The 16,994-nt window shown below is 34.6% G+C and overlaps 1 protein-coding gene across 15 annotated transcripts in view; it reads right to left on the reverse strand.

Annotated features, from left to right (window-relative positions):
- Positions 1-16,994, reverse strand: part of VRK2 (VRK serine/threonine kinase 2) — a 261,737-nt gene that overhangs the window by 22,908 nt on the left and 221,835 nt on the right. For 10 of the 15 annotated variants that reach the window (XM_054472258.2, XM_054472246.2, XM_063648726.1 and 7 more), the window contains 3 exons: positions 12,944-13,076; positions 4,158-4,278; positions 1,204-1,262 (listed from right to left, as the gene is read on the reverse strand). In XM_054472258.2, coding sequence (XP_054328233.1) covers positions 1,204-1,262; positions 4,158-4,278; positions 12,944-13,076 — 313 coding nt within the window. The remainder of the gene's footprint in view (positions 1-1,203; positions 1,263-4,157; positions 4,279-12,943; positions 13,077-16,994) is intronic. The other 5 variants (XM_054472267.2, XM_063648727.1, XM_054472281.2 and 2 more) reach the window with 1 other exon arrangement.

Raw genomic sequence — 16,994 nt, forward strand, 5'->3', positions numbered from 1 at the left:
AAAAATGTCATTAAGAATATTAGCCAAAAAGGAGTATTGCCATTTTGACCAAGTTATTGACAGTTATGAAAAAAATTTCATCTTGCAACCCATTCCCACAATGAGGATCTCTCCTGTGTGTCTCCCTCAATCAGAAGAAAAGTACTAGAGAAAGGGGAAAACAAAAGACTCATGTGGGGATAGGCTTATTGGACTTGCAAATGGAGGGGGGAAGTAGAACTGGCTTATTCTTTCCTTTCCTCCACAAATGAAAATTTTGGTTTCTAGTGAAAGAAGGGCTGTGAATATAAGTTTAAGATGACTTAAATCTCTAATTCTCAACCAGATGGAAACAGATACTATTAGACCTTAGCTAGAGAGGTCAATGTACATATCTACTTTCAGAAGTCAGCTCAAAGCTTACTTTGAGATTGTCCAGTGTAAACAGAAAACAAGATTCACTCTATCTGTCTCTGAAAAAAAAGCAAGACTGATAGTGGGCACTGGCTTTTTCTTATAAGACAGTCTAACTCAATTGTTAAATTAGTGTTGAATAACATGTTGTGTATGCACATAAAATGACAGGAATGTGGGTAATTACTAGTTGATGTGCTATTTTATACAATATGTATTGATAACACTGTCAATTAAAAATTCCATTGTATACTAACTTGAAAATATGAAAATACAAAATATACCTCCAAATCCCAAAATCATATGCCTTTGCTAATAAAAATTTTTTTTTGCTGGCAGTTCAGTCAGCATAATTCTGGTCTAAACAGCATTCAGTGTTTAATGATTTGGTTTTTTAAATGACTGATTAAAAGTAGTTTTTCCTTAGGTCAACTTTATCTTCTTTCAACAATATATAGAGGAACAAAACCAGGAAGTCTTAACTCTAGAAATACCAGATACGGTTGACTATTAAACCTGTGCATGATTCTCAAAATAGAGATCTTAAAAAAAAAAAAAAAAAAAAAAAAGCACTAAGCAGAACCTAGAATTTTCCACCTCAATATCTTCTTTTGAGGTTTTTGTGTTCTAATGTTAAAGATGATTTAAACATTGTGTTCTTTAGCAACTTATTTGCAACATGAAGAGTTCCCTCCTTCCCACCCTGATGGGAATAGGAGCAAGTGGGTTAAGCAAAAGCTACTAAACGAGAACGACAAATGTGGTGACCTGTAAATCTTAAGAGAAGGTTGAAGTTATTATTTGACTTACAGCAACTGCTTCCAGAAGGAGCCCATTTAAGCACTGACTGGGGGAGCTCGTCCAACAGACTAAAACAAAATAAGGTAATGCACAATGAACATGTTTTCAACCCTGTGATTATTTTGACTAGAAAACAAAACTCTCTATGTGTTGGTAGGTCACCAAAATTGTGACTTTCAATGCTTTTTTTTTTGTCACCCAACTATAATGGATAGGAAAGTAAGCAGAAGTAGCGGAGAACCCTCAATGCCCACAAACTAATTTCATATCGATAACCTAGACTAAGGTAGGGGCAGAAAGGTGTGATCTCTTTTCTCACCCACCATAAGGGTTGCAGCCAACATTCCTGTAACAAAAGACCGGTTAACAGGAGAAAGTATAACAAATTTATTTAATTAAAGTTTTATATGACACGACTTGAGAAATGAAGACCAAAGACCCAAGGAAGTCTATCTTTATGCTTAGGTTTGATGAAGAATAGACAGCTGTCTAGGAATGTGACTGGACAAAGGGGTATGTTCTAATGGTACTGAACTGGGGCGGGGGATCCAGCAAGGCCTGTCCATATTCTTGATGTGTGTAGCATTTATTCCTCCTGAGGATGGGGCAGGACCCCTTTGGAATGAGGGTTTTAAAGGGAGAAGAGAGAGGGTGACCTTTCTAGGTTTAATGCCTTGCTTGGGGTACAGGGGTTCTAGTTTCTATAACCCGCCTTGGGGAAGAGGAATTCTGGTTTCTATGACTCTCTTCTTGGGAGGAGAAGGGATGGGAGACAAGAGGGCAGGAGAAGGTCAGAGCGAGACTTGGCTTCTGAGGTGGCTTCTGGGGCCATCCAGTCTCTTTCAGTTCAAAGGTCTCAGCATGCCAAAGCACCACACTTTGGGGTATTGTTCTCTGGACCCCAATACTAAACAAGATGGAATTACAGGAATTATAATATAAATGCTTTAACTAAAAGTTTATATATGCAGAAACACAGAAGTAGTAATATTTACCATTATTTTTTTTCTCAAAAACAACAATAAAAAAATCATGCAAACATTGTATCTAAGTATATATGTGCATTGTTCTCCATTGGGCAATATTTTATGCTGTCCCATGATTAAACAGGTTTGTGGGATGCTCAACTGGTAAGTATAATGCAAATATTCCAAAATCTAAAAAAATCTGAAATCTGAAACACTTCTGGTCCCAAGCATTTCAAGTAAGGAATACACAACCTATAAAAACATTCAACTAAAATTATTTATATGTGTGAGTGAGTTACCACCTCTGGCATAGGCAGAGTAGCAACAATACACACATTGATCCAGTAGCACGCTATGTCAGGAAAATAAAAGGCATAAGGGAGATACAGTGTCTTGGTTGAATATACAATCACGCCCTTATGGGGAATTTCAGTGTCATACCTTCTCAGCCAGTTGAATAAATTATGATTATGTATTATGTACTATAACAAGTTTGAAAATGTCTATGGTTTATCTGAATTATAAACTTATAATATGATATTGGCTTTACTAGTCTATAGGTTTACATTATTAATCAAGTCAAAATGAAGATATTAACATATGTAAGAGAGTCCCCAAAATGTAAATAGAAGTTATGTTTGATTTATTAGCATTATACATGTAAAATAATAATTTTACATGACATCCTATTATACATAAATATGCATAAGTAGGTATATTCATTATAGATACCTACAATGAATGTATCTATATATGCATATTGATAAAAAGTTAAAGCAAGTCATATTAGTCTTATTAAAAAAACAAATATACAATCATTAGAATTAAAATGTTAGTTTTTTAAAATAGCATCATTACTTTATTACATTATTCTAATTAGGTAAACTAGTTGGAAAATTAAATACAAAAACTTTATACATCACTGTGTTTTGACTTGACCCATATTTCAAAATGTTACATGAAAGTTAATATGGACACATCAATCACTGCAGTAAATAACTGATTTAGTTCTAATATAGACTTACATAAATGTTTTAGTTTTGGGTAAGGGACTAGGATGATCAAAATTCTGAGTGGAGAAATGTTTCATATATGTCAGTATTTACAAATGTAATATGTATTTTTCTGAATCTGCAGGCTAATCTTTCTCAGTATTAAGAACTGATGCCCACCCTGAATTTAAAGTTAGATTTCTATGAAGCAGCTAATTTTCCCCTAGCTTTGTACTCTTCTGTTGTGACTGTCCTACTTAAAACTTAGCTTAGCTGCTGCTTTTGCTACCTGTGGATAACTACTGTTGAGCATATCTTGGTATATAACGAAAAACTGGCTATTCTGTGCTCTATGCAATTGACTTTTTCTTAGGCCTGATCAGTGAGAGAATTGTAAAACAGTAACACACCCTGTTCTTAGTCTGACCTAATTTTTATACTAGCCAAATCCAGGTAATAAAAACTGAATGTAGAATATTAAAAATGTTTATGTGGCTACAAGATTATCTCATATAAAGAGCTCATGTAAAAATCTTGTTTCTTAAGAAAACATACTTCCTCCAAGACAGAAATAAGAGGTATGTTGCTCTCACTTGAAAAATATAAGCCCTATTTGTCCCATTTCACAGTGCTGTTTTACAGAGTTAACATCAATCGTACCAAGCTCAGACTACTTCAACATACTTGTACAATGCTAATTTGAAAATATTCTTCCTTGAAAACACTACCACCTAGAATCTAAGCTTTGGAAATACCATGTAAAAGAACAGATATTTCACTTTATATTTTGCACTGTAATTCAAGTACATGTCTTTTTACAATGTTACCTTAATGGATTTTATGTGTTAGTTGTTTGGTTTTTTTAAAACATATTTTTCAAACTAAAGAAATTTGCTTTGGTTGTCATGTTGTGTGAATGCCAATCTTCTCTGTGTTGTTAGCTCCCTTTAATGTATTCCTTCAGACCTGGTGCAGTACACGATGAAATACTTGAAAATTGTACTTTGTTTTAGCAGTCTGCACAGCCACAGGGTCCTTCAGGTTCTGTTCCCAGGGAAGTTTCCCACACAACCACCGCAGCATGCAGTAGCCGAGGATCTCAACGTCACTTCGTCTGGACAGGGCTATATGAGTAAGCATTAGAGAGAAAGATGAGGGATAAGCAAGTCCTTAAGAAATGGAGAAATCTTTGGTTGAACTACTATTGATGAAATATGAAAAAGCCAAATAGGCAAAGTGTTTTATTTGTTCAGCTGGAATAAAACTTAAACGCCCAAGCATTTGGCCCCAGTCCACAGACAGGCAGTGACTGGTTGCTGTTGAAAGTAAGGGTCAGTTTCCTCACCTCCTCCAACTTCATCTTTCCTTAGTCTGGCCTGTCACATGAACTTGATCCCCATGGCCTCTGACATGATCCAGACAACCCATAACCCAGCACCAACACTTTCTCAAAGAGCCAAGCAGTAAAACAAAGAAATAAATGTCTGCAGCTAAATTACTAACATATGTTCCAGGAAGTCCATAGGGTCTGCATTGGTCATGCAGAGACCCTCTGAGTGCAGACTAAACATTGATGGCCTTTCCTGTTCCACTCACACACTAGCAGCATTTGAAGTTGGAAGAATATGACAAAACTGCCATCTAGTGTGCAGTATTAAAAAACGGGTCTTTCTGAAGATTTTTCAATCACATGAAAATACAATAAAAGTATATCTACTGCTTTGGATACAGGGTTCTACAATTTTACAAATATTAGTTTTAGATATAAGCAGCAGCAAGCTAAAATTCTGGTCCCATATCTATATAAAAGTGAGGCAATGGTATTAGAGGCTGGGGGGGAGAGCCAAATAGAGGCCTTCAAAATTTAGAATAAGATGGCTTTTCCTAAAAAGTACATTAAAAACACATTTTCAGGCCCTTGTATCATTTTATATCAAGCTATTAAATGCTGTAATCTAATTTCATAATTTAATATATATTTGTAAGTACCTTATATAAGAAGATGGACAATGAAACCTAGGAAATGTATGAAATATAACTGATACGTATTAACAAACCACTGAAATAATTGATTGAAACATCAGCAAATACCCGTAAAATAAACTCATTCTTGTAGTCATTCAAAATTGTTATAAAACAATAGGCTGGTATTTACATTTCTGTCATTACTTGAATGTTCATCTGTGTAGGGATATATAATCTCCTAAGAGCAGTAAGTGGCTGTTAAACCTGCTATAAACAGGTATCCTATTTTATTATCTTTCATGAAATAAACTCTGAAAAGTTACTCAGTGAACTTAGTTTTTAATTTAAAAAGTCATCTACTAAGAACAATGATGCCAACACATCGTAACTACTTTTGGTTACCATGTATAAGTTATTATAAAAGCAGAAGACATGATTAGCTCTTACACTCTAACTGCTATTAGCGTATTGGATTATTAAAGGCCCTTCAATCTAGCAGAATGCTACAGTCCCATGGGTGCCATTTACTTTCTGCACAAGCTTCAACAATGTCCTAATGCAAGACTTGGCTCTCATATTAAAATAAAAACACAATCTCTACCACAGTGTTCTGTAGTGATTTCTTCAGTAATAAATCTCCCATTAATAATGGAATGGTTCCATTTGTACAGATGTGTTCACAAGTCTCCTTTCTATTATGGCAATTCCTGATTACCATCACTTAAAAAATCTCATATCTTCTAATTTTCAAAAAATGATATTCTGGCACAGTGTTTGGATGATATAAGCTACACACAAGAGGCCCTTTGAGGAAAAATAATCAGAATTAAAATAGATTGAACCCTCCTAGCCATTTCCCCCTACCCCCCAATTGAGGGATTAATTGCTATGAAGCTGTAAGTAATGACAAGTCATTTAGATTTCTGAAGCCAATCTTTCATAAACTGGTCTTCATTTGAAATAGCCCTTTGAGAGTTAACTTTACTTCACTATTATAGTTTGGTCTTACCTAATTAAAATACATTATCATATTTTTCAATCTTTTATTTTCTTTTTTGCACATAGGTATTAATAACTATGGTTAGGTGAATGTTTTGCCACTGTTTCTGATAAGTCCTACATAAGTGCATGCAGTGATAAAAAGAACACCCAATAGTCACCCTTTCCTTTCCCCCCACTGAAGAGTGACTAAAAATGTTTCTGACTACATACCTCTATCTGAAATTCCCTCTCAGAAAAACAAATTGAAAAGTTTGACTTGTTTAGTGAAGTTAAAATCTTAGACTTTGCCAGTGATTATCTTCTTTCCATCTACTGTACAGAGGAGTAATTTTAATACCTGTTAAATTAAAAAAATATATTCTAGATGACAATATTAAAATCTATGTATGCATGTATAGTTTACCCAAAGAACTGATTATAGTCAGAGACTATTAATGTCTAACTATAAAAAATTTTTTTAATTTGAAAGTTGCTTCTTTAATTATACAATTTTCAAATTCATTTTAAAACATATTAAGTGAAGCAGTAAATAGAGCTCTGGACTAGGAATGAGATCCAATTCTATCCCTGCCACTAATATTTTACGTTTTCAGCTCTAAAATCAGATGATACTGTGAAATATATTTCTTTTTAATATATTTTCATTCATTTGAATAGAAAATACGTTATGCATTGTTTTGTTTCTGAGTCATGTATTTGCACAATTTATTGTAATACACAGAGTTCTTCAGTGGCATTTGGTAATAATGTAATTATTGACAGTATATTTTCATACAATGTCCTAAAATGAAATGTTTACTTATTATTGCTTGGAACTGTAATGAGATTTAGTTCAGATTTCTAAACTTTCTCAAGTTAGTTTCTAAATATTATTAATAGCATCTAACTTATATTGAGCTTACTAATATGGAGTAATATACATCACTCTTTTTGTTGAAAGCCTGTGGTATTCTCAATTGTTCTACATTTCTAAATTATAAAGTATTGCCAAAGTAAAAACAATTAGAAAGAAATAGGCACAGGTGAGGATTTAAATTCTATTTAACTAGAAAGAAAATTTTAGAAATGGCTGATAGTAGAATGCATAATTAAAATAAAAACAATTGATGTGATTTATGGAGAGCTGCTACTATGCCTGGCACTTTACCTGCTTTTTATTATTTCATCTAATCTTTCAAACAATTTAAAGTAAATATTAGCCCTACTGACAAATAACAATATGGAGTCTCAGGGAGGTTAAATAATTTGGTCAATACCACAGAGCAAAAATTAATAGAGCTCAGCACTGAAATCCAAGTCTTTCAAAAACCAAAGCTCGTGCTCAATCTTGTAATTACTTTGTTGCCAGGCGCAGTGGCTCATATCTGTAATCCCAGCACTTTGGGAGGCTGAGGTGGGCAGATCACATGAGGTCAAGAGTTTAAGACCAGCCCGGCCAACATGGCGAAACCCCATCTCTACTAAAAATACAAAAATTAGCCGGGCTTTGTGGCACACGCCTATAATCCCAGCTACTCAGGAGACAGAGGCAGGAGAATTGCTTGAACCCAGGAAGTGGAGGTTGCGGTGAGCCGAGGTAGTACCACTGTCCTCCAGCCTGGGCGACAGAGCGAGACTCCATCTCAGAAAAAAAAATAATAATTACTTTGCCTCCATCATTAGTCTTAATACCATTCAAACAACATTACACACATGACTTCCGGAGTGAGGAAGGTATTTGAAGCAGGCATTTAAACTTAAAGCACCAAGACATACTGACACAAAAATAGTTGTTTTGGCAAGGAATAAATGAGTGGAAGATCTGGATATCTAAGCTGCATCACTGACCAAATTTTTCATGTTACTATCCTTTCATGAAACTATTTATTTCAAGTTATTTCATTCCAATAAAGAAGGATCTTTAGTTAAAATATTTAATTATGAAGTGACAAACAGTCCTTCTAAACTGGTATAAGAACAACAGGTAAGTTATCTTAGAGAACTACTCCTTGGTTTAAAGACAAACTGAAATAAAATTAACTAGCCCAATTCACCAAATGGACTGAAAGAAGAATTGGGAGAAAAAGAAAAGTCTAAGTATGAATTCCAAGATTTATCTCCTTGCTTGCCTAAAGCGTTTTCTGTTTCGTTTTATTTCTTATACTGAGTAACATTATGGAGTATGAAGAAACACAGGGTTCAGTAGGAAATAATAAAGTGAACTTGAAAATTTCTGCATCAAGCAGAGTTCAAATGCCCAAAATATTAATATGTGTGCTCAGAAAGACAATAAGAAAGCAGAAAACATCTGAATAAGATGCTCACCTGACAAAGTGAATGGTGACTATCTGCAGAACAAATTAAAAGTTTATTCTTAGTTTTCCAACTGGTAACCTATGTAATTCAGTATTTTGTCAATTCTGATGTGTAAAGATCCAGAATATTTTATGGTGACCATGACTTACTGCAATTTCAAAAAGGATATCAGGAAATACTAGGATGCAATGTGTCATATTTCAGATAAAATATTAAACCCAGGCCTCTCTTATTTTTTCAGTACCTTTTAAATTAAGCCCTAGTTTTGTGTGTGTGAAACTTAGGAAAAGTCATTCAATAGAGCAAATGTATCTTAGACTTGGCCAATGTAAGTATTCTTAACCCAACCAAAAGGCCAAGACATAAGTATTGCGTAAACCATGTCATTTCCCCAAGTTTGGTAGCATGAAAATACATTCTCAGTTTATTTCACATATATTTTGTAAGCTGGAGTGCTAGATTAGAGTGAAATGAAACCATGAAAGAAATAACACAAGACGGATTTTACATACCGTAGCAATTGGCAAAAATAAAAAAAAAAGTATGCAATATATTTATTTCTTTGATACTAAACATATTAGATAAACAAATGGACATTTAAAATACAATTTAGATATCGTATTTTATGGTCATCAAAGAGGTCAAATTAAGATAGGTATTACAGACTCAATGCACAGGTCTGAAGTATTTAAAAAAGCTCAATATGTTAAATGCAGTATATCTCTAGAGAAATTAGGTATTGACTGCATGCCTCAGTGAGTAGAAAAATCTACAAAAATCTATACCACACATTGATTCAAATATTGCTTTTTAACATTACTAAGAATGTAACAAATTTTAACATACTATATTTGACACAAATATAATTCTCTTTATCAGACAATAAGCCCAAAATATGTCAGTGTTTATAAGTTAATTTTTATAAAGAATAAAAAAAATTAATAATAGAAGAAATAAGCCCAACATATATTACTCTAATTTTATACTAAATGATGCACTTTAGCCACTTACAAAATACCTGTAGGTCACACAAGAGAATTGAGTTTGGAAGAATAAACACAATTTTTAAAAAAACATACAGATATGCAGATGTATAGGAGTTCTAGGAATAGTTATCCATCTATTCATCCATCTGTCCATCCATCTCTATACATCTCCATGCATATTTTTTGGTTTGTAATAACATAATAGCTAATTTTTTTCCCTTTCAACTACCCTCCTTTTATGTAAATTTGAATTAGAAAATGCTTAGATGTAATGGCTGGCAGCTTATACAAGTTCCTTCATTATAAAAATTCAATCCATAGAAAAATGAGATTTAGCTTGAGTTTTTAAATAACCTGCTACAAAATGTAGCACAGAACAGACAGTCTGATCAGGCTAATAGCAGTCTCTAGTGAGTGGCTAACTCATAAGTCAGTTTTACATTGAAGCTTGAGTATTTCTCTTCAGGTCTCTTGGCCTGACCAAGAGATAGACCTGACACTTGGCAAATGCTCTGGCACCTAGAAGTTCTATATCCTAGTGATTTTTTTTTTTTTTTTTTTTTGCTTTTTATACTTTATTTTGCACTATTTTTCCTCAGTATTTGATCTCATAGTTGGACTGAAAAAAAGATTTTTCTGAGATTAAACTACATAGTGGCTGTGCTGAAAGTAAACACATGAATATTTATGAATCTGACCTGCATTTTCCTATAGGCTTTATGGCATTGTTTATTCTGGTTTCTAGATATGGCTAAATGATTATTTATTTTTTAATAAAATCCTCAACTGAAATGTTTTGCTTTGGAAAATTAAATGTAAAACATAGGAGTGAACAGTATTCAGACATCTGAGGATGTCATACGTTCCATTTTATATCCCAGACTAAAACTTCACATTAAAATGTCAGCAAATATATATGTGGGTGTATATATCTATATATGTGCATATATATGTGTACATATGTGCATATATATGTAATGTGTATATCTATATATCTGTGTCTACATATATATATATCAATATGCCTAGAATTTTAGTGTAAATCCTATTTAAAATGCATTAAGGAAATCTACTATTTTATAAGAATCTGGTAAAACCTTTGATAAAAATGAATGTTCATTCTATCATATAATTTTTCAGCAAATCCCAAAAATATTTAATATAGGTTCTTCCCCGAATATACCTCCCCCAGGGATGTAATACCATCTTTCTGTGATCATTCTCAGTTCAGTCTTCTCCCCAAAGACCGAGGGTGGTGAAATCTTACCAACATATTCAATATGTATTAAGATTTTAGAATAAAAAATATAAGTAGACTAAAAAATAAAAATGTGTTCAAATCTTTCAAGAAGACAACACAATGAAAACGACACCCTAAACAATGAAATTAATTGAATAGGTCTTTCAGATTTACCACAGTCCAAACACTGACCATACCAACACATAAAAACTCTACTTCTCCTTCCACAATCACAGTGGTTTCTTGGCAATTCCACTACTCAAAACTAGATCAGAGCAGTTTAGAGCTACCAGTTGAAATAAATGACTCAAACATAAGTTGGTATCATTATTAATATAACTGGACCAATGCTTAAAAACCTGTATGATGAATTTCCAGTTATACCATTATCAAAAAAGTATTTACTGTTTCTAAAAATTCTATCAGGTATAACAGAATAAATCTGGCAAAGATGAAAAACAAAATTCACTGAAAGTGAAAGAACTTTAGACGGGGAAAAAATCCACTATTAATGAGTATTTAATTCTTACATTTCTTGAGTATTTAATTCTCACATTTCTTAATATAAGATCCCGTCCCATATTATCTTTAAATTCTAATTTATTAACAGTATGAATACTGAAAAATCACACAACAGTACAAAATTTCTTACTGATCATTACTTTTCTAACCGAACTATACTTGAAAAAAAATGTAGTCATTTCTTTTACTTTGATCAGGAATATAAAAGTTAATTTCTGTTTCAGAAAATCCAGCCTATGAATCTTTCTGAAAGGAAGAAGTTATACTTGTTTTACTTTTGCATTGGCCTACCTTAAGCTAGTATGGGTTTTAATGCCCTGCAAAATGATCAAGACCCTCTACATTACATGGTCAATGGTCCTTTTAATAGAAAAGGCAATAATATACAGTTGTCTTCACCAAATAAAACTTGTTAGAAGGCATCAATTTAGGGTAACAGTTCAACAACCATTAAGAAGTGCAAATATCTACTTGTCTTTTAGTAAAAATGTGGTCCTTTCAAAACTGTTTAAAAATTATTTGCTTGGTTTAGCATATTTGAAAATACTTTTATAAACAAAGTTTACAAAGAATATAATTTTGAAAGCCAAAGTTTTTCAATAATCACCATTTTTTCACTAGCATAACATTAGAATTGACTTTTTGTCTTGCTGACAGAGCAACTAAGAAAGTACAGTTGCACTGACCATATTGATTGTGAACAAAGCAACCATCAGTGGGACTCGGCACCATATATTTTCAATATTGACCTCCTACTTCCTTTTCCATGGCTTTCTGGGTCGGCTATTGGATTTGGACTGCAGTGTAATAAACAGCTAAGGTTTAATTAATGGTAAATGAATACAAGACATAGGTTATGACTTTAACTAATTAGGGAATTGTTGAATTAAGTCTGCCTTGGAATGCAAGGCAGTACAATCAATATCCAATAAAAGGACTATGTATGTAATTTACCTGCAAATGTGTTTCCAATACCATCTAAGTGAGTTTAAATAAGTAAGATATATGAAAGGCGACTGGGAGAGATTTCCACAAATTAACACTTTATAGTTTCAGAAAAAATAACCTTATTGCTGAGAGATGGTATCTTCTAAAGCTTTGGTAAAGGTACAATGGAAAAACAGGAATAACTGTTCATATGTGCAACTTTTTTTTTTTTTTTCTGAGGGGTCTTGCTCTGTCGCCCAGGTTGGGGAGCAGTGGTGTGATTATGGCTCACTGCAGCCTCAACCTCCTTGGCTCAAGTGATCCTCCTCCCACCTCAGCCTCACAAGCAGCTGGGAACACGGGCAAGTGCCAACCCTTTTGTATTTTTTGTAGAGATGGGGTTTCACCATGTTGCCCAAACTGGTCTTGAACTCCTGGGCTCAAGCAATCCTCCTGCCTCAGCCTCCCAAAGTACTGGTATTATAGGTGTGAGCCACTGCACCTGGCCCACGTGCAACTTTACCAAATCTGTAATATTCACTTCAGTATAAACATTCAGTGCTGACCTCCAAGTTTTACCTATACAAACTGTGAATTCCTGGCTAAAATGAGCAGCAAGTTTTGCTCACTTGACACATTTTTGCTCCTTCATCACTTGTCAGTCTATATTTCTTTCCACTGTTAGAAGAAATATTCATTGGCATAACAGGAATTCACTACTTTTGATAAAAACCTCACCAGTGCTTTTATGCTTCAAACTGATTATGCAAAGGTCATTTCATGCAGCCTCATTACCCTTGTCTCTAATCATTCTTCTGAAATAAAAATAAGAAAAAGAAAAAAGAAACCCACCTACTCCCTTGTGGGCATCCAAGCTGGTAAACTCTATTGTCCCATTATGGCCTTTTCTAGGATTTTCCTGATACTGTTTGTGGTTCCCATTGGGACAATATCTGTAGGAAAGTCCATAATCTGCAAGATAAACCTGGAAGACAAGCACAGACAAATGAATAATGCCTTTGTCCTCTGAAAACATAACCTTTATAATTAAGTCTTAAGAAACTGATAGGTTAAGAACAGCCTCAGATCTACATTTTATTAAACCAAATGGTGCCTTAGGATAAAATATGTACAACTGGGGGCCATAACAACTAACTTTCCAACTTAAATCCTTTCTTCATCATTGGCATATCTTATTTCTGAGTTGACTTAGATTTTTAATCTTTTTATTTTGCTCCTAAATTCCCTTCCCTCCAGGTGGGCATCTAGATATCATAAACCACAATATGTCTTTTTATCTGTATTCACACAGTTGAGGAGGCTCTGCTTTTTCCTGTAACCCCTCCCTGAAACATAAAACTATTTCAAGCAGGAAGGGGAGATAAGAGCAAACATTCTAAAAAGATAAAGTTGATTCTTGAACAACATGGGTTTGAACTGCACAGGTCCACTTATACGTGGATTTTCTGCTGCTTCTGCCCTATCTGAGATGGCAAGACCAACCCCACCTTCCTCAGCATACTCAACGTGAAGACGATGAAGACCTTCATGATGATCCACTTCCACTTAATAAACAGTAAATATATTTCTCTTCCTTATGATTTTCTTAATATTTTCTTTACTTTAGCTTACTTTATTGTAAGAATACGGTATGTATAATACATGTAACTATAAAATATGTATTACTCGATTATTTATGTTATCAGGAAGGCTTCTGGTAAACAGTAGACTATTAGTAACGTTTCTGGAGTCAAAAATTAAAATTATGCAAATTTTTGACTGTGCAGGGGAGTGGGGGTCAGCACCCCTAACCCTGGCATTGTCATAGGTCAACTGTAAACCTAATGTATGAGTCTCCTTTAACAGGAAACATAATGATAGTGAAGAGACTGTAAGAGGTAATGACTCAACCAAAACACAAGAAACACCACTATGTTATCTGTATTTATGAATGGAACATCAATGCAGAACTTTTGACCTTTCATATGAATCCATATTATCACTGTTATCTTTCTAAGTCAGTTAGAATTGCAAGCAGGGTCTCCAAACAGAATACAGATTGTTAAAAGTCAGATAGCAATTCAAGTGAATTTACCTCAGATTACTTTTGGAGAGAAAAGGAAGGGGGAGAAGTAGTTTTACAGACAGAGCATATACTGAATGGAGAAGTGTTTTGACTAGACATTTACTGTGACATGTAGTCAGAAAATAGTAGTTCCCAACTGTGGTTACCATTCCCCCTCCCCAGAAAAAGAAAGCAGTTTCAACTTGGAAAATGTATCATTTCATACACATGTCTTTAAAATTAAGGGATTTAGGCAGTGTTTCATAATGCAGCTTCAAGACAATAGAGTATTTACCATATAATCTGCACTTTAAAATGTATCTATTAAGAGGAAATTCTGCATTTGAATTTTAGTTTAAGTTTTTGGTTTTAGGCTAGGCTCAGTAAGAGATATTTTAAACTTTAAAATATAAACAGCACAGAGTTTTCTTCATTTGTTGGAGTAACTTGCAAGGCTGTCTGAAAACAAATATTTCAGTTTGTCTCTCTCTTCCACAGATGCTGTTTCTTAACACGGCCTCAGAAGTAATTGATCTCTCTGCCCTAACTCAACTAGACACATCAGGATCAGATATGGAACAGGTTGCTTGCTTTCACTGTGTCTGATGCATTTTTGTCTTTATTTCAAGAACTAAACAGGCTTCACATTACAAAGCAGATATCACAAAAATGAACATATTGATAATTACACAAATGGAATTGTATTTTAATATGATAGTTTACTATTTTAAAAAAGAGCTATCAAGAAGCTGTTTTATGTACTCACTAGCACAAAGAAATAAGACTTAAATTTTATGTGGTGCCTACTATGCACCAAGCAGTATGCTAAGTGCCTTACATCCACTGATGCTGTAAGTCCCATTATCTCCATTTTATTCATCTGGAAACTGAAGTTTAGTGAGGTTATGTGGCTTGTGTAGTAAAATGAAGTCAGGAATCTATGGCAATTCTGACTCTAGAGCTTTTACTCTCAATCACTGTCAAACGGAAATGGTACCAGACAAGTTAAAAACGTTAAGACTTTATTCGAGACTACTGCAATAGGAGAGAGGTGAGTGCAATATAGATGAGAGCTTGAACTAAACTTCAGTGAAACAAGGGGTGAGATAGTAGAAAAGTACCAGAGGATGTTACAGCAAGGCTGGTCAATGTGATCATGCCATCTATGTTTGCTAGTCGGTACTAAGGCTCCTACCTCCCACAATGACTAATATCCTGCAAAGGAATGACCATCTTGGGTTATACAACTGGCAGGTGGCTGATAGAAAACTTGTATCTCAAAGGGAAAGAAAAGAATTTACAATTTCAAGTATTCTTAAGTTAATGCTCTAAGAAAAGAGACGTCAGGGGCCTACAGTCAGGAAGAAGACTGTCAAGTTGTGTCAAGCTAAGGGGAATATTAAGGCTGTCTTTGTCATCACTAAGCTACAGGCCTCTGGGTTGTGCTAGGTTGCTCAAACCTTGAAGGGCAGTACAGGGTTTACATTTAATATAAAGATGAAAACCTGGCCAGGCATGGTGGCTCATGCTTGTAATCCCACCACTTTGGGAGGCCAAGGTAGGCAGATCACTTGAGGTCAGGAGTTCAAGACCAGCCTGGCCAACATGGTGAAACCCCATCTCTACTAAAAATACAAAAATTAGCCAGGCGTGGTGGTGCACATTTGTAATCCGAGCTACTTGGGAGGCTGAGGCAGGAGAATTGCTTAAACTCAAAAGGCTGAGATTGAGTGAGCCGAAGATTGTGCCCCTGCACTTCAGCCTGGGCAACAGAGCAAGACTCTGTCTCAAAAAAAAAAAAAAAAAAAAAAGGCAAAAAGCTAACAATACAATAAAGTAGACATACATTAGTTATTTACTGATTGTTTCAGTCCATGAGTATTTCAGACCTAAAAACATTTTACAACATGCATGGGTGCAACCTTGAGGAGCATGCACTCTAAGAAAGAAATCTCTCCAACACTTGCTGTTTTCCAACCAATGAGAAATGTTCTTGGAGGTCTTTGTAGGAAGTTACAGGTAGGATTCAAATAATCATGAAAAGCTATTGAAGAAAACAGTAGAGTTGAGACTCCTTTAGCAAAATGAACAACCATCCATCCCCACCCTCAACCTTCATATAAACCTTTTTTTCCTAGTTTGGACTTTTATCCACTAGCTTAGCATATGGTTCAAAATATTTATATAAATATAAATATAAATACAAATATAAATATCCTTTAGAAAATTATATGAAATATTCTCTAAGATTCTCATGGAAGTTTTGTTACTAGTATACATTAATATATTTTTAAAATATAGATTATGGGGCACTACCAAAGAGATCTAGGAATGACTGCCTTTGGTGAGTAGAAGCTATACGTAAGAAGTCAAGTCACTAATCTGTCCCAAGTAATCAAAATGTTGACAAATTAATTTGACTTGTTGGGGCTCAGAAAATAATATTCCAAATTACGGCACTTTGGCATGCTAAAAGCTTCTTTTTTTTTTTTTTTTTTTTTTGAGATGGAGTCTCGCTCGATCACCCAGGCTGGAGTGCAGTGGCGCAATCTCGGCTCACTGCAACCTCCGCCTCCCGGGTTCCAGAGATTCTCCCGCCTCAGCCCCATGCCTGGCTAATTTTTTTTGTTGTTGTTGTATTTTTAGTAGAGATGGGGTTTCACCATGTTAGCCAGGCTGGTCTCGAACTCCTGACCTGAACTGATCCACCCACCTTGGCCTCCCAAAGTGCTGGAATTACAGGCGTGAGCCACTGTGCCCAGCCAGAACTTTGAATTAAAGGAAACTGAAAGGCCTCAGAAATAAGCCTTAGAACCAAGGTCTCTCTCTGTACTTCTG

The sequence above is a fragment of the Pongo pygmaeus genome, chromosome 12 (assembly GCF_028885625.2).
Source record: "Pongo pygmaeus isolate AG05252 chromosome 12, NHGRI_mPonPyg2-v2.0_pri, whole genome shotgun sequence".
NCBI lineage: Eukaryota > Metazoa > Chordata > Mammalia > Primates > Hominidae > Pongo > Pongo pygmaeus.